At 38.1% G+C, this 18,508-nt stretch overlaps 1 protein-coding gene across 2 annotated transcripts in view; it reads left to right on the forward strand.

Annotated features, from left to right (window-relative positions):
• CCDC141 (coiled-coil domain containing 141) overlaps positions 1-18,508 on the forward strand; it is a 182,894-nt gene that overhangs the window by 45,093 nt on the left and 119,293 nt on the right. For both annotated transcript variants that reach the window (XM_080669118.1, XM_080669119.1), the window contains exons 5-6: positions 4,268-4,521; positions 17,240-17,356. In XM_080669118.1, coding sequence (XP_080525244.1) covers positions 4,268-4,521; positions 17,240-17,356 — 371 coding nt within the window. The remainder of the gene's footprint in view (positions 1-4,267; positions 4,522-17,239; positions 17,357-18,508) is intronic.

Below are 18,508 nucleotides of genomic sequence, written 5' to 3' on the forward strand. Positions count from 1 at the left end.
ATATTTTAAATGTAACAGGTATAGGTTCATTATACTATTCTCTCTACTTTTGTATATATTTAAAAATGCTCATTGGATGAGTTTAAGAAACACCACTCCACAGAGGAATATTTGGAATATTTAAAAAGGTATTAGGAAGAAACATCACCCATGACCTCAATGCTAAGACTGTGACCTTGATAATTTTTAGAAAATACTCATTTGGAAAGATGAGTATAAAGCTATAAATTCACTTAACTTGTGTACATTCCCCATTTATCTATCTTGAATTTGCTATTTATACTTAATAATTATGACAAATATACATTAATGTTACTTTTTTAGTATGACAATCAAAACAAAGAATTGAAATTAATTAAGTATCTAATAGCCTCACATTACAAGGTATTATGTCAGAAAATAAGGTTTTGTAAATGCAAAAAAAATACAATCTTTAAAATAAATGCACTATAGAGATTTTGTATGTCCTGAAGGTCATGGTATATCTAGATAGTGTAGCTTGAGAAAAAGTACAGCACTTTGTATGATCAACTGAAGGAATAAATAGCCAGGAAAACAAACAGTATAAAAGTAAAATGTCAGAAACTGACAGAGGAAGAATTGAAGGAACTGACAGAGGGAACAATTTACCCACTTTAATGATCACCTTGGTAGCAGTAACAGACCGATTTTAGGCTGGGTACATTTTACAAGTTAATTTAGGCCCAGGAGGCTGTATTCCCGGTGATACTGTGGTAGTGGTTATACTATTTTGACAGGAGCTGAAACAGAAACCAGAAAAAGATTGCAAATGGAAATTTTGGCTAATTATATTTATTTTGTAGGGACCAGAGCAGGTTGGCTTATTCCACTGTCATTATGCAAGCACCTACAGTCCTGCTTTCCTTTCTCATGTGTAGTCTAGTGTGTAAGAGCTAGTTATGGAAAGAAAGAAAAGAAATACCCTTTGGAAACCCTGCCACCTGCCCATGCTTTGTGTGTGTGTGTGTGTGTGTGTGTGTGTAATATATATTGCATTATAATTAATAATACTGGTTATTATGTTCAGGTTAAACAAATTAAAACCCTTCTGTTCAGTGGGCACAGCTTCTGTAACTTGTCTTCACCTTGTTTCTGCAGTGTTTCTTTTCCTTCCACAGAAGAACCTGTTCTGGCAGACTAGGGGCTCAGTTCATGAATTCATGCACCTTGAAAGGAACTGTGGGCCGAGAGGCTGTGGTGGGCACAGGGGTGGGTCTCGGCCCATTCTCTGCACCCCTGCCCAGCCCTCCCACCATGGACCCCTCCCCCGGCCCCCTCTCTGCCAGCAGCCCCGCTTCAGCTGCCGTGCTGACACCACTGGCACTGCTCGTACCTGCTGATGGTGTGGAGCAATGTGGAACAGCGCAGAGTGATTGGGGCCAGTGCCAGCAGCAGGTGTGAGTGGTGGCTGGTGCCCCGATTGTCCTTCAGGAGCAGGGGGAGGTGGAGAAGCCCTCAGGGATGATCGGGGCTGGCAGCTGCCTCTTGCACCCACTGATAGTGCCAAGTGATCAGGACCGGTGCCAGGTGCTGGCAGTAGGTGCGAGTGGGGCCGGCGCCAGCATCAGGTGTGAGTGCTGGGTGGCACCGTGGTGCACTAGAGCAAAGAATATTCAGTAACCACCAGAGGCTCACCCCGATGACAGCGACCAGTGCCCCACCTTTGTCTGGTGTCCCCACTCACCTGCTCCACCATCCTGCCGTGGCCGACGCCCACCATATTCCGTGCGTGCCCCCTGGTGGTTAGCACATGTCATAGGGACAAGTTGTTCGATTGTTTGTTTGTTCCGCCGTTTGGTCTATTTGCATATTAGGGTTTTATATATATAGATAGGCTTTTTCTGGCCCCTGTTCCTCTTGTCTTGTTCACATCTACTTCTATTTCCTTGTTTAAGTGATTTACTCTAATTTTAATGTTCTCTCTGATTTTTTCTCTTCTATTTGAATTATAACCTCTATCCTGGTTCAAGCCTGTGGTTGTTTTTTGTTTGTTTCTTGCATTATTGACTCCCAACTGAATTGCCCACTACACATAATCACACCTTCCTCACTCTGAGCAGATAACACCATTTATTACCTTATTAGACAGATTTAGGTTGCGTGGCATAAACAATTCAAATTCTTTCCTTTTCATCTCAAGGTGGCTCTTCACAGTATCTTCACTTATCTCATGCTCTCTTCCAGCTCTCCAGTTGTCAGTGAAAAGAGACAACCAGCCCAACTACCATAGCTTGATTATTGCTGTGTAGTTAACTACTGAATGCTAGAATGCTGAAGTATAGTGGATACGGTTTAATCCATCTCTCATAGTGGGATGTCTACTCACTCTCTGGATGCTCTTCAGTTTTCATCCTAAAAATAAAAAGCTGATATTCTGTCTTTATTTTTCTTCTAAGAATAAATATCTCAAAGATTTTCTGTCTTGTTGACTTCACTCCAACACTACCTTCCTATGTCTCAACCTGGTAATGGCTTCTGTTTCTATTACACCCATCATAGAACCCCAGATCTTTCCAATGTCTCTCTTTTACATCCTTGGAGGACTGCTGATCTCCATCATCTACAATTCTCCCAATTCTCCCCCCTCTTTTAATATATGTGATTTCATTCAAGCATTCTATATAAGTTGAACATCTTTCCTATGTCAGTCACTATGCTAAGTGCTGGGGATACAGTCATGGTCCCTGTCCTCATATTGTATTGAGGCTAATGGCAAAGACAGACAACTAACGCAACACATAAATTTAAAACTATAGCCATGATAAGAGCTGCCAATGACAGCAATATTGTGCTATGAGAGCACTTAATAGGAGTATTTGGTTCAGTCTTATTTGTTTTTTGAAGAACTGACAATAGACCAAGACCTAAATATGAATAGAATGAAGGTAGAAAAAACAAGGGTTGAGGGGAAAGGTGGTCCTGGCAGAGGACAGTGAAAGTTCTGGTACAGGAGGGAGGATAGCATGTGTTAGGTATTTTCAAAAGATAGGGATTAAGGGTAGAGATATGGAGACAATCTGAAGAGGAAGAGAGAGGCTAGACCATGTAAGACCTGAAATCATAGTAAGAGGTCTGTCCTTAATTCTAAGGAAATGTGAAACCATTGTTTCAAGGGTGTGTGTGTGTGTGTGTGTGTGTGTGTGTGTGTGTGAGACATAGTGTATTTTAGAAAAGATCTGTCTGGATAATCTATAGAGAATGGATGAATGTATTGGAGCGGGGATGTAATTGAGAGATGACTGGCCAAGTTTAGGCAACAGATGATGATTTTTGTAGTGGGGCTGGAGAAAAGTAGATGCAGGAGTTAGAGGGTGATATTGTTAGGTCTTGATAACGGTGAGATTAGGGAGGAGGATGTGTCATGGCTGTCTCCTTGGTTTCTGGCTCGTGGAGAGTAGACAGTTGCCCAACTGCTCCTCCAATTAATCCTCAAGTATGGTTGCTTCTATAGTGCTGTTCTCAACTCCTTTTACACTCTGTCCCTTGGTGATCCTTTGATTTTATGCTTAAACTCCCATTTCTACATGATGTTACCCAAACCACAATCCTGCTCACTCCAGAGGACACAAACTGATGGCCCATTTGGCAGAGAAACATATTTTGTTTAATTTTCAGTATTTTTAATTAAAATGTAAATTATAAATACTTAAAATCAGGACCTTTCACATAAATATATATATATATTTATAATTCTTTTAAAAATGGAGCTCCATCAATAATAAACCCATATTCTTTCCTGTCAACAGTTGATCAGAACTGGTGACAGCTGATCCTGTTAGACTGATCACGCATTTGCCACCTTGCCATAAGCCCTGGCGTCTGAGCCTCTGGCCACCACATTCATTGAGTTTTTGGCCACTACCGTCATTAGCCTTTAAATCTCAGCTTTAGTCTTATCACCCCAGAATATAGAGCACTCCAAGGAGAGTAGACACCTTAACCAGCATCAAACTACTGAAAACCACCTGAACTGGTGTTCAAATCCCAGTCTTTCTACTCCCACTCCTTCTGCTGAATTATGTTACCACTAAACACCAGCATCCTATCATTTGGCAGTTAGTGCTAAAGTAATTGTCAGACCAAGGTATTTGACCGGTTATTTGTAGGCATTTTATGTTTACACATTTGAATTCCTTATTTTAGTATGAAGGTTATATTTATTTTAAATTATATGAAGAGTCAAAAATATTACTATCTAAAAGCTTGCTCATATCACTGTTCTGTTTTCTTTCTAACTTTCTTCTAGAACTCTTAGAACGATCTCTAGCGCTTTTAAACAAAAGTCAACAACTCACTGACTTCATCGAAAAATTCAAGTGTGATGGACCTAATGTAAGTCCTGAGTTGATTCAGGGAGCTCGTAATAGCTGCCTGAAGATCGACAATCTTCTTGAACTTCTACAAGACAGGAGACGGCAACTAGACAAGTACCTGAAGCAACAGCGGCAGGAATTGAGTCAGGTTCTGCAGATATGTCAGTGGGACCAACAAGAAAATCAGGTAATCCAAAGGGGCACTGATGATGTCTTCCCTCAGCTAATGAAGTCTGGTTGTTATGTGGACTAGCTATTCCTGGGTAGTTTCTCAGTTGTCATGGTTAAATTATTACTATGTTGTTTTTTCCAAGCAGGTAATGTAACAACAAATATATTTTATTTCCTCTCATTAAAATATTGATTTCATAAATGGGAGAATTTATGGGCAGTTTTGAAATGACTATTGTTGGATTCTCTTTCTCACTTCCTTCCAGGTCACTACTTTTAGATACATTTCTTTGAAATTCTGAAATGTTAACTGCAATTTTCTTCAAAGTTGGAGGGGCATAATAGTGCTAAATTGTTCTAGATTGCTACTAATGTCAGTGAAAAAGTCTATCAGTGCAAAATGGAAGTATTGTTCTTAGAAGAATGGTCTGGTACCAATTAAGAAATATGACCTTAGTCTATGGCTGGATGCTCAGTGATTAGAGGGCTTTGGGATTGGAGGATGATGAGTTTGTAGGCTTATTAGAACACATTACCCAGACTTTAGGCACAGAGTACCCCCTGTCTCCACACATGCACAATCTCCCTCATTATCAACATTCTGCACTAGAGTGGTATATTTGCTATAATCGATGAACCTACACTGACACATCAGCACCCAAAGCCCAAAGTTCACATTAGGGTCCGCTCTTGGTGGGCAAAAGTCGGTTTATAGTTGTGAGTATGGGAAACACAGTGTTTATTCTTGTAGTATTATTTATTAATTATTATATTAGTTTCCATACAAACAATTATAATCCTACTTTTGCTCATCTCTGTACATTCAGTGGATTTGAAAAAGTGTGTAATGACATATATCTATCATTGTTGTATGCAAAATAATTTCACTGCCCTAAAAATCCTCTGTGCTCTGCCTAGTCATCCCTCTCTCCTAATCCTTGGCAACTACTGATCATTTTACTAACTCCATAGTTTTGTGTTTTCCAGAATGTCATATAATTGAAATAATCTAATGTGTAGCATTTTCAGATTGGGTTATTTGCTTAGAAATATGCATTTAAGAGTCCTTCTTGCTTTTCGCATGGCTTGATTGCTCATTTCTTTTTAGCACTGAATACTATCCCACTGTATGGATGTGCCATAGTTTATTTATCCTGTCACCTACTGAAGGACATCTTGGTAGCTTCCAAGTTTTGGCAATTATGGATAAAACTGCTATAGGCATCCACGTGCAGATTTTGTCTGGATGTAAGTTTTTAATTCATTTGTGTAAAAACTAAGGAATACAACAGCCTCAGGACAAGTTTTCTTGTCCTTCCTCGCCTGGGCCAAGGCTTCTTCCTATTGTCTCATTGTCAGAGGCTGCTATAGGTATATTAAGGCTTTCAGAATGAACTTGTGGTTAAAAGAATTAGGCTTTCATTTGGACTCCATTCCTAACAATCTTGAGCCAAAAGCAATTCAACAATAATGATAAGGATAAATATTAAATTTTAATAAAATTGGTCAATAAATAAATTAATCATTTCTTTAAATATAAAATTTAGGTTCTTAATCTTAAAACGCTCCATGTTACATTTTTCTCTTGCTAACACCAGTGACAGCAGTTGGAGTCATCAGTAAAGGTAACTGCCGTCTCTGTGGGCTGGTAAGAACACAGATCCTGGGGCCAGACTATTGGCTGGGTTCAAATCCCGGTTCTGTCACTTACCAGATGAGTAACTGAGCAATTATTTAAGTTCCCAGAGGCTTAGTTTTCTGTAAAATGTAGCTATAGTAGTATTTTCCTCAAAGTGTTGTTAAGATTATCAAATGAGTTATTCTCTATCAAGTAGTTAGAGTGTTACTTGGCTCATAATAACTGCTATATTATAATTAGTCATTTAGGTCATCATGTCTGAAAAGGATAGTGAAAGCCCAACACATATCACTCTTCCCCGCTTGTACCTCCATCTACCACCAAGCTAGTCAAGACTGGTCTTGCATTAAAGGCTAATTTATTATTTATTTTGAGTTTGATGGATCAAATAGAAGTCACTTTTGTAATCTTAGCCATACTTGTTCAATGGGTACTCAATGAATAGTTCAAAACAGAAAGATATTTTTTTTCTGCTTGTGACTTAATGCCCATTTGTTTAAAATGTAGGTGAGATCACTTCCATATAGGTAATTGCTATGAGCATTTGATATACTGTCATCTTTTAGACCTTTATACAGCACTAGAGGCTCAGTGCATGACATTCATGCACTGGGGGGGGGGGGGGGGGGAGGGAGGTTCCTCAGCCCGGCCTGTGCTCTCTCGCAGTCCAGGACCCCTGAGGGGTCCTTAGTGCTGCTGCGGAGGTGGGAGAGGCTCCCACACCACCGCTGCATTCCCCAGCTGTGAGCCCGGCTTCTGGCTGAGTGGCGCTCCCGCTATGGGATCGCACTGACCACCAGGGGACAGCTCCTGCATTGAGTGTCTGCCCCCAGTGGTCAGTGCGCATCATAGTGACCGGTCATTCCGCTGTTCGGTCGATTTGCATATTAGGGTTTTATTATATAGGATGAGCACTGTCATAGGAACATACACACATTCATTAAAGAAATGGATAAATAAGCAAGCAAACACTAATGGAATTAACCTAAGCATACTGTATTATTACCTATTTTTATTAAATTGAAAAAAATCATAGACATATTCTTGTGTCAAAAGTACAATAGATAATTTTAATGGGTATAATATTACACTGCTTGAATTACCATAATTAAAAAAAAATATCTTATTGGTGAGGAAGTAGAGTCTCTTTAGTTTCTTAATTAATGCTTACTGTGTTGTAATTATGTGAACAAAGAAATAATTTAAAATCCAGGTAGATACAAGCATAATTATCTTACCTAATTTTTAGTTTTTCTGAATGATCTATTCTGAAGTTTAATTGATGATGCAATGGTGAAGAATAGCAGCAGGTTCACCAAATTGGGTGTGACTCTGTTAGTAATTTGGGTTCTATGATAATCATGTTCCTGGATGATCTACTTGATAGAACATTGTGGAACCTGAGTTGATACGAAGGCACATACTTAATTGGAGGGCAAATATTTTTTGTTGGTTCTTTACTTATTGTAAGGGAACATAGGAGCTGTCAAACTTTACATGAATGAAGTACTCATTTTGTCAATCATTTTAACCACTTAAGAAAAAGGAAAAGTAAGTAGAAAATTAGAGCAAAGATGACTGATGGGTAATAATGTGGTTGTCTGAATGTCTGATGTATTGCCTCTCATAAGGGCCATTTAAAAGACGCATTTAGTGCTGCTCTGTGTCTAAGTTATTATGGCCTAATGCTTTTGAACTATAACAGTCTAGCTAATTTAACTTTGAGAGAAAATTGAATGACCAGAACAATGACAATTTAAGATTTAAATCAATCAAGGAAAAAACAAACAAACAAATGAAAACCACAGATTTTTCTATCTTAATTGAAATATGATGGTCTGATAAATATGATCATAGAATGTTCTTTCTGAATCATTGTTTTTCAGATGTAAAAATGTGCACTTGTTTTACTTTGAAAGATGAGCAGCTAACCATTTACTCCAATTCCAGCAGCATCTTATTTTGCATATAATCTGCTGTTTCATTAATGAAAATCAGAAGCAGCTTGGAGTATTTTGTGCATAATTAATTATCTTGGCAAGAAGATTTATGAATGTAATTTTTTCAATTGCTCCAATCAGGCATAAGCGAGACAAACAGATAAATTAAAACTAAGTTATTCATAGTCTCTTTGTACAAGACAATGTCAAGGACATTGAGGAATAGTAAGTAAGACATGAGGACAGATCATCTGTTTTTACCCTCAGATCACATATACTTATAAGATACACATCTTTGTAGAGGAAAGAGGGAAATAGAATTAACATTTGCAAGGTTTTATACCACATATATAATAATTATGTAACCATATATAATCATATTCCTTTTTAAAAAATATATATTTTTATTGATTTTAGAGAGGGAGAGGGAGAGAGAGATAGAAACATCAATGATGAGAGAAAATCATTGATTGGCTGCCTCCTGCACTGCCTCCCACCGGGGATCGAGCCCATAACCCGGGCATGTGCCCTTGACTGGAATTGAACCCGGGATCCTTTAGTCCCCAGGCCGACGCTCAGTATCCACTGAGCCAAACCAGCCAGGGCTATATTCGTTTTTAATAGGCAATTAAAATGATAACAGGCTCAGGGCACCAGTCTGGTACCTGGTGGGCTGCTATAAAACTTTGCGTACACACACACTTTATATGATACTACCTTCTAACTAGGAGTTAGAGCTTGGATGATTGACCAGCTTCAACTGATATGAAATAATATAAAAGTGCCTAGTGTAGTGACTAGCGCATAGTAAGAGTTTAAAAGAAAATCTTTCTTTGAATATAGCTTTCTAACATTGGCTGGCATATCAAATATTGAATTATCCTGATGATACTGGTATTCAATATTTGAGCCCAATAACATACATGACTTTTGAACACTCATAGGTTAAAATTTATCACAAAATTTTATTTTAGCACCTAAGCTATTTCTAGAATTCACTCTAAGACACATCAGAGTAAATGCAAAGTATCTTAAGGTGTTTGTAGAAGAAGCATGTGATTTTGAAAACAACAGAAACACCTCCTAAGTCAAATGCATGCTAACCACCACTTATTTCAATGACACTACATATCCTAGGTCCTAAAGGAGGTAGTCTGGTGCAGACGGCATGGCTAGCAACCCCAGCTTTTACACTTACTAGCTATGTGATTTGGGCAAGTTAGTTAGCCTCTGCGCCTCATGTTCCTTTTCTGTAAACTGGAAATAATAATAATAGCTATCTATAGATGTGTTGTGAGTATAAACAACATTATATATGTAAAATTTCTTAAAGCACAGCTTAGCATACAGTAAGCGTTCAAGTGTTCAAATGTTGACCATCTCACTCCATGTCGGTGGACACTCTCTGAGCTTTATCAGATAATCACCAGCACAGAAAATCCTACATATTCACTGGATCCCACACCAATTCTCTAAATTACTAGATAATCTTTCTAAAATGTTATAATGTTAATGGTAAATAAATACCATTTCATGGCTTGGTATCCAGCTGAGTTTATTCAAAAAAGGTCAACTTTATCTGTATAATAAAGTTAAAAATTTATTTTCCTCTCCCTAACTTTCTCCACTCTTTGGCTATTTCTTTACCTAATTTATACTTATTACAGTTGATTACATTTTCCTTAAGCTTAGTTTGTCACTTCTATATATAGTATTGTTCAATTGGACTGATGGCTTAATAGCACTTTAATTAGGCACAATTGTTTAAGCCCCACACCAGTTGGTAAGAGGGTTGGGCGATACACACCATAACTAAATTACATTCTCAGCAGTGATAGGACTGATAACAAAGCTGTGTGCTCTCTGGGAAAGGCTCTGCATTACTTTGACCTCACAACCTTCTGCTGTATGACAGTCAGTTGTTGCTACTCGAGCTGTCTGCTCTGCCCTGGGGCTGCCTGTGTATCTTCTTCCACACCCTGAGCTTCTTTCCTTTCCTGCCCCTGGTGCTGGAGGTTGTTGGCTTTTATTTTTTCTTCAATACTGCTACCATCTCAAACTGGCCAGGGAGAGGGACTCATTCCTTCCTCTACTCCATCCTTCAGTCCCCAAAGACAAGCAAAGGGACCCTATTAATTTTAATGCTTTTTTGTAGGGAGACTCATAAGCAAATACAATAAATGGCACACTTTGGAAGGATTAAAACATCCTTTATAATTTAGCAGTTATTTATCTTATCAATATGATAGTTTCTAACTCTCATTTTCCCCCAACAACCAGGGTTTAGGTCAAAGCTTCAGTATGCAATCTATTAGGCTACATAAACAAGGAATTGGGGAGGTTACTACTTATAAGTAGCCCTGTAAGTTAGTCTCTCTCTCTCTCTCTCTCTCTCTCTCTCTCTCTCTCTCTCTCTCTCTAACTCTTTCTCTCTATCTGAATATAAATGGCTCCCCATCACCTAAGGTACATCCCGAAGTTATACTGGGAAAACCATGCCTTACATATCTTTGGCAGAGATGCACATGGCCACTAGACTGGTCTGTTTCTTTTCTGGAAAAAAAGAAGAAGAAGAAGAAGAAGACTTTTTTCCCCACTGCTGGGAGGATTCCCAGCAATGAGTCAAAGGTAATGCTGGAAATAAAATTCAGGTCCAGAGATGTCCACTGTACTGATTTTATTCATGGGACTAAACAGCTTTCCACCATTGAGTAGTAAGAGCCTACCTAAACATAAACAAGAGCTGAAAGCAATCTAGGGAAGGGAAGTCCTTAGTGCCAAGTTTCTTATAATATAAATGTTGGAAGAGGAATGATATGTTAACACAAGTCAGAATAATTAAATACATAAAATTATGATTCCAGACAGGGAGGTAGACGATCTGTAAAGCTGTTTACAAAATAACAATTTTTGCCTATGACAAATAATATAATATATTAGCTTTCTTGATACCCATCAACAGAGAATACTAGGATTCGATAATTTGCTAAGGAATACTAATATCTTCCCGTTGACTTCAGTAATTCATGGAAGGCTTCCAAATTCCACAAAAGAAAATTGTCCTCCTGGAATCTCTGAGATAGAGTCCAAAACAACAAGCCAATAATGAGGTCAGTCTCAGAATGTATCTAAAAAAAACCCAATCCATATTTGGCATAATTCTTTTCTCCTCTGCTTCCAAGTCCTCAGGTACAAACATCAGTGACATGGCTTAAATGCTTCTTAATACTTTACCACCTAATGAAGCAAATGAATGTCTGAAGTCTGGTTATTGCCTAGTTAAATACAGAGTGCATTTGACTAGATCGTCTGATGCAATATAATGGAAATTGTTTTTTCTACAGTAAAAAGAAAAAGAGCTATGGGCACTAATATTGTTGTTTTAATACTAACATGCCTTCAAAATCAAAGTAGACATTAGACCTGTCACCTGTGGCCTTCAACTATAGTTGAAAACACCTCTGTCTATGTGTGCATTTTGGTAATTGGAAGAGAGATTATTAAAAAGTCTTGGGTTAAAGAAGATAAATAACTGATCCCCTTGCCCCCATTATCAGTTTTTTGTTTGTTTTGTGTCTCTAATAGTAACTGATTCTTTGGCAGGAACTGTTGGGACTGTCCCATACATGGAAAAGAAAATGAAACTAATTTGAAAGATATTTTCACCTTCCCTTAAGCATTTCTGGTTTGAATTGTTTATTGCTAGCTTACCCCTGCAACATAGTTTTAACGATCAAAAATAAGATCTGATCTCAGATTGCAGGACAAATTGCAGAGAAAGGGACGATGATGCTTTTATTCAGTCTGAGGCATCACTTTGGGTTGCTGCAGATGATTACCTTCTTGCCACTTGGGTCATTTATCCTTGATCATCAGACAGTACTTTCTATGTGTTTCATGTGTTTCCCATGTTTTGGTTCTGACTTTAACACGTATCATTTGGAACAGGAATTCTCAGTTTGTGTTTGTTGCCTCCTCTGCCCACAGCTGGTGTCTTCCTCTGAGGCACTCCTTCTCTCCAATGCACTGTGTCCATTGAGCTCCATGGTTGTACACAGGACCTATTTCCATGTTAGAATTAGAGTTTATAAATATATTGTTGCATTTTGGTTTTTGTCTTAGGAACATTCAAAAACTAGCCTAATAAGAACCATTTCTCTTTTCTGGAACCCTTTGGTTCTCCATACATTCTGACTGTGGCGTTTCTGTGTTCAATCATGGGACTTTCTTCTTATTGGTTGTGTAACCTTAAGTGAGTTGCTTAACCTGTATGTGTCTCAGTTTCCTCATCTATTGCAAAAGTAAATATCTTCATCATAGGAGGGGTACAAAGGTTGGATAAGGTCACTTGTAACCTGCCTAGAGTAGTACCTGACACCTCTCTGTGAAGGTAGGGTTCATTTATTTTACTTTCTTTGTTCTTATCTACCAACTAGGGGGTCAATGTGGGGATGGGTTATTCAACAAGCAAAGACTAGTCTTTCCTGGCCGAAAGCTACCTTCAGTAGTGCTCACTTCCAACCTTCCCATTCTGGTACATTCCTACATTAATCCTCCTTCATGCATCTTCAGTTTCTGCAAAAAATGCTTATGTCTCATCTATTCAAAAATTTTTTAAAAGGTGGGAGAAGCCTTATTGGTACCCCTGCTTTCCTTAAAGCTATCACCTGATCCTTTCTTTACTTAGCCAATAAACTTCTTTGGAAGAGTCATTAGCTGAACTTCAGTGCCCCTACCCAGTGGTCCAATCATGCTTACCAACCAATGCTTCATCCCACTATTTTCCTGATTTCACTATTTTAAACAGCCTCTAATTAAAACTCAGTCTTTAGATCTACAAATAAGGATCTTCTCAAAATCCTTGAGTTGTTGCTGAGACTGGCTTGGCTCAGTGGATAGAGCGTCTGCCTGCAGACTGAAGGGTCACAGGTTCGATTCCGGTCAAGGGCATGTACCTTGGTTGCGGGCACATCCCCAGTGGGAGGTGTGCAGGAGGCAGCTGATCGATGTTTCTCTCTCATCGATGTTTCTAGCTCTCTATCCCTCTCCCTTCCTCTCTGTGGAATATCAATAAAATATATTAAAAAAAAATCCTTGAGTTGTAGAACCATCTGATAAAAATATAATGCAAGCCATGTATGTGATTTTATTTATTTATTTATTTATTTATTTATTTATTTATCTATTTATCTATTTATCTATTTATCTTTAAATCCTCACCTGAGGATATGCTTTTTTAAAATTGATTTTGAGAGAGAGAGGAAGAAAGAGAGAGAGGAAGAGAGAAACACTGATGTGAAAGAGAAACATCTATCAGTTGCCTCCTATACATGCCCAACCAGGGATCAAACCCTCAACCTATGTAAGTACCCTGACTGGGAATATAACCCGCAATCTTTTGATGTACGGGACAATGCTCCACTAACTGAGCCACCTGGCCAGAGCTACATATGTGATTTTAAAAGTTGTAGTAGCCATGCCCTAGCTGGTTTGGCTCAGTGGATGGAGCATCAGCCTGCAGACTGAAGGGTAGCAGGTTCAATTCCAGTTAAGGGCACATACTTCGGTTGCAGGCTCCATTCCTGGCCCCAGTCGGGGCACGTGCAAGAGGCAACCAATCGATGTGTCTCTCTCACATAGATGTGTTTTTTTTCTCTCTCTCTCTGTTTCTCTCTCTCTCTTCCACTCTCTATAAAAATCAATGGGAAAATATCCTCGGGTGAGGGTTAACAAAAAATAAAATAAAAACAAAAGTTGTAGTGGCCACATTAAAAAAGTGAAAAAGAAACATTAAAAAGTTTAAAAGACTCATAAAAAAGCGAAAAGCAATAATATATTGTGTTTAATCCAACATATCCAAAATAGTATTTCAACATTTAATCAATATGAATATTCTTAATGAGATATGTTTATTAATTTTTAAAACTATGACTATGAAATCTGCTGTGTATTTTTATACATCTCAATTTGGACTTGTCACACTCCAAGCACTCAACAGCCATATGTGCTTATTGGCTACCACATAGGTCAGTGCAGGTCTACACCATTTGACTGAGTTTTTCTGGCACCTTATTTAATACCCAAGATAGCTCTTGGTTTTCATTTCTGATCGCTTCTTCTTTGCATCTTTGCTGATTTTCCTTTCCTTTCTCTCTGTCTTCCTTCATTCTCAGATAGGTAGTCCCCCGCCCCTGTAAAAAAGATCTGCCCCACTCCTTCTCTACCTTAGTTCTACCTGCTCTGGGCACTAAGGATCTAGCATGTCATGTCAAACCAGTGGAATGACCATGAACACAACACTTACATCAAGCTGAAAGGTGGGAACTGGAGAAAGGAAAAAAAATGTTCTTACTTCCTCCTTAAACTATCATTCCCTTGAACTGATTTCCAGTGCATACTCTGAATGCTTTTTGTTCTTTTCTTTCCACCAACCCTTGGTTCATGTTTTTATCCTTTGTAGGGACCATGTTCTATAGAATGTCCTGATGCATCACTTACTGTACTTACCACTCAGCAGCTGATATAATTTACACCCTTATAAAAATTGCTCTTGGAATATCTGTGCAGCTGTCTGCAGTAGGTACGTGCAGGGCACAATGACTGATTTACGGGGTGGCAGAATATTATGGTTGACGAGCTCTTAGTTATTTAGGGTGTTGTGCTTTTACAAGAAGGACTCTGAGAGCCTGTTCTGCATATGTCCCATGGCACACATAGTAAATCTAACCTAAGAGGCTGCACATGTGTGTGAATGCCTCACTGAGCTGTAACACCCACACAGTGAACTACTTACTTCTGAGTTTTATGCCAACTTGTTTTTACGTCTCTCCCCAGAGTGCATTCAGTAGTAAAAACGAGAGTCAGTTTGCTTCATCAGGCAGGTATGTGATCAGGATATATGGAATATCACCACAGACCTTTAACTGCATTCACTTGTAGGGAACAGTATTGCCATACAGGAATAGTATTCTTTGGGGATTGAAATAGTATTTGCCAAATGTAGGGATGAGGTCAGTAGATACCTTTTAAAAACCAAACAACTCATTCCTTTCCTGCTTTCATCACCACTGACATGTGCTAGATGACAAGTCTTTGACTCACAAAATTAAATAGGTTTACTGAGGGTTCAGGCTTCTCACCTGTTTTTAGAGATTAACAAACACCTGTTTGTACCCACTTTTATTCACTCAGATTCTATATTAACTTTCTCTATTGAAGCATTCTTGAGATTTCAGAGTTCTTCTCCCCTGAGCTAAGAATAAATAAAACTTACTCCCAATACTTAATACATTAAATGATCTCTGAAAGTTGGTTATAGTCACGATTCATTTTGCTTTGATGAAACCCTTAAATCATTTCTCTAGTTGTGTTTTTATATGGGCTCACTGCACCTTTTGTGAGAAATTATTTGTATAAAATTAAATAAATGAATAAATGTTATAGCTCTTGATAAAGTACTCTGTGTGTTCTAATGTGCACACTATACATATTATCTATTTCTAATTGGGATACCAGAAAGACAGACTATCTTCAGATAGTTGTAATACATAAACATTATGTTTTAGATATGGGGACTGACTAATGTTTGTATTATATACAGCTTACCAAATATTATGAAGAAAATGAGGTGCATTTCACATGAAAACTGCTACAGTATCATCATTATTCTTTCCTTTGCATCGATGGCAGCCTAAAATGATGGCTAACAAAGATTTCCAGTTAGAAGGAAGCCAGAGAAGCCCTCTTACCCCATATTTTACTGCCTATTCCATGCTGAGAAATGCCAGGCATTAGAATAGAACCTTTGATTTCATAACCAGCTTTGTGGTATCAGCCCTGTAATGGTAATGGAATGTCCTATTCTAGGTAACCACTAACTCAACTTCTGTGGTGTGTGTGTGTGTGTGTGTGTGTGTGTGTGTACATATTGTGTGGAGCTCCATGACTAACCTAGTTTTCTCCTTGGCCACCTGCTTCAAACATTTGTCCATATTATAGGAGATCAAATAAATCCTGAGGCTGTTGTAGACAAGACAGCCTAAGCTTGAGGAGAGCATAGTGCAGTGTCCACCATTTTGAATGGACTGTCAGGATTAATTTTTCAGGTTTGAACTAATTCCCCCTCATATCCATGGTTATAAGACTTTAGCATAGCCAAGGATGGCAGCAGGGCATAGTGGAAAGAACATGAACTTTGAAATAATGAAGGCTTGGGGACGAATCCTGGTTCTGTCACTTACTATGTGGCCCTGGGTAAGCTGCTTAAGCTCTTCTCATCTCTAAAATGATGATATCATGCTTGTTATAGAGTTGTTGAGGGAAATAGAGGTGATGCCCAAAAAGCAACTACTAAACTGTGGGCTCTTAGGAATCAGTAGCAATGATGTGATCATGCAACCACACTGTATAGGATTTGAGAGTAAAAATCCAAGTCTCTTTCCTTTCATTTGGATAAAGAATCTGCAGCCAGATACTTCATGTCATCAGTTCAATGCCAACTTAAGTCATCATTTAAAAATGTACTACATCTTTCAAGTCCTTTGCTATTTGTTGTTTTAACAGTGTAAGGTATGTATTGTAAATCAAATCTAAATGAATCTGAGTCATGCCCCATTTATAATGTCATCAGAGTTTTAATAATTTCTTCATTTATTTTCTGAAACACAGATTTCGAGCAACTGCACCAAACAATATTTTTGCATTGTCTTTTTATAGTAGAAATATAATTCTACATATGCTGTTATGCTGTTAATTACCTTCGTGTGGGTCTATGTAACTGTGTTCAGATTCACATTCTTATCCAGGAAAGGGGATTTATATTCTAGAAGCAAGCATGATTCAGAGACTGCGTGGGAATCTATTTTGGTTCTTCTTTGTTAGGAGATTTCGAATAACTTTCTTCATGCTATGTAATCTGAACTGATATATTATTTTCATGCTTTTCAGGGATTACTTTGTGGTTTTTTTTTCTCTGAAGCATGTAGAGGTTGAGTGAAGAACACATAAAAACCCCACCATAATTATTTAACCATGAGATGAGTTTATCCAAAGAGAAATTGATGTAGCTTATGTTTTGAAAGGTTAAAGAAATATTTCTTAATTTTTACACAGTGTTCTAATAATTTGAAAATTGATCTCTATTGCTTTTTACTTAGGTTACTTGTTGGTTTCAGAAAACCATAAGAGATTTACGGGAACAAAGTCTCGGTTCATCACTTTCAGATAATGAGGAGCTAATCCGTAAGCACGAGGAACTAAAAATAAAAGCAAAGGTAAGAGACACATTAAAAAATAATTGAAACATGCAGGTAATTTAGAGAGGCACTAAAAACTCTCTTTGAATAACCCACTATTTACATAGGAAAGATTCTGATAGCATTAGCTAATACCACTGTCCACAGCTTGTTCTTCTAAAATAATAATGAACAAAACACCTTCTACAGCAAAACTATCTTTTTAAAATAATTACTATGTGTCAGACACTGCATTAAGTGTAAGAGATGCATTATCTAAATTATCGCAAACCCCCTAAGGCGTAGGTATTATTTTTTCTCAATTTACAGATCAAAACAAACTAAAAGCAGAGGCTTACAGAAGCAAGGTAACTTTACTAAGTGTAATATATCTTGTCAGTAGCAGGGTTGGAATTTGATTGCAAGTCTTACCTAACTCCACTCTACTGTGCCAGCTTTCTAAAAAAAAAAAAAAAAATGTTTTTCTACACTGAGGTCTCAGTATGATTTCCAGATATAGTTTACTTGCTGTTTCCATTTATATTTCCCCAATCCCTTAATTTGCTTCACATTTCTTGGTTTTGCACAAATTAATGGCTACCAGCTGGGCAACCACTTGCAGGTGTTTGAATGTGCAAAATGGAACCATGAAGTGCTGAGGCAGGAGGGGCAGAGCAGCCACGTGACAGTGCTCCCTCTGCATTGTCTGGTTTGGAAATGGACGCCTGTGTACATGTGGGGTTTATGAATACTTTCCAGAGTTCTTTACAGGTGCTCCGTTTTGATCTGCAGGAAAACAAAAGTCTATATGTAGTAGACTGAGTGGGAACGGTGAATACTTGAATCAATATCAGGCATAGGGAACTTTCTATTATCAATATGTTGGGTGGCTGGTAGTTATAAGTACAGCCCAGTCAAGAAGCTCTGGAAAACAATGGGCCAAACTTCTAGACAATGGTTGAGAATAAGGAAGACAAACCAAATAAATATTACATGTTTGGGAGGATGGGATTTGGGTGGGGCAGGAAAAGCAGTAGATTGCATTGATCTGGACTGAAGTTTCCTTATGGGAATCATGATGCCTTTGTTTGTTTTTGCTTCTCTTTGAACACTGCAGTATGCAGAGGCATTCAAAGTGTTTGCTTTGAATACTTGTTTAACTGATAAAAGATGCAATTACAAAGACTTATG

This window comes from Plecotus auritus (assembly GCF_963455305.1).
Source record: "Plecotus auritus genome assembly, chromosome: 5".
NCBI lineage: Eukaryota > Metazoa > Chordata > Mammalia > Chiroptera > Vespertilionidae > Plecotus > Plecotus auritus.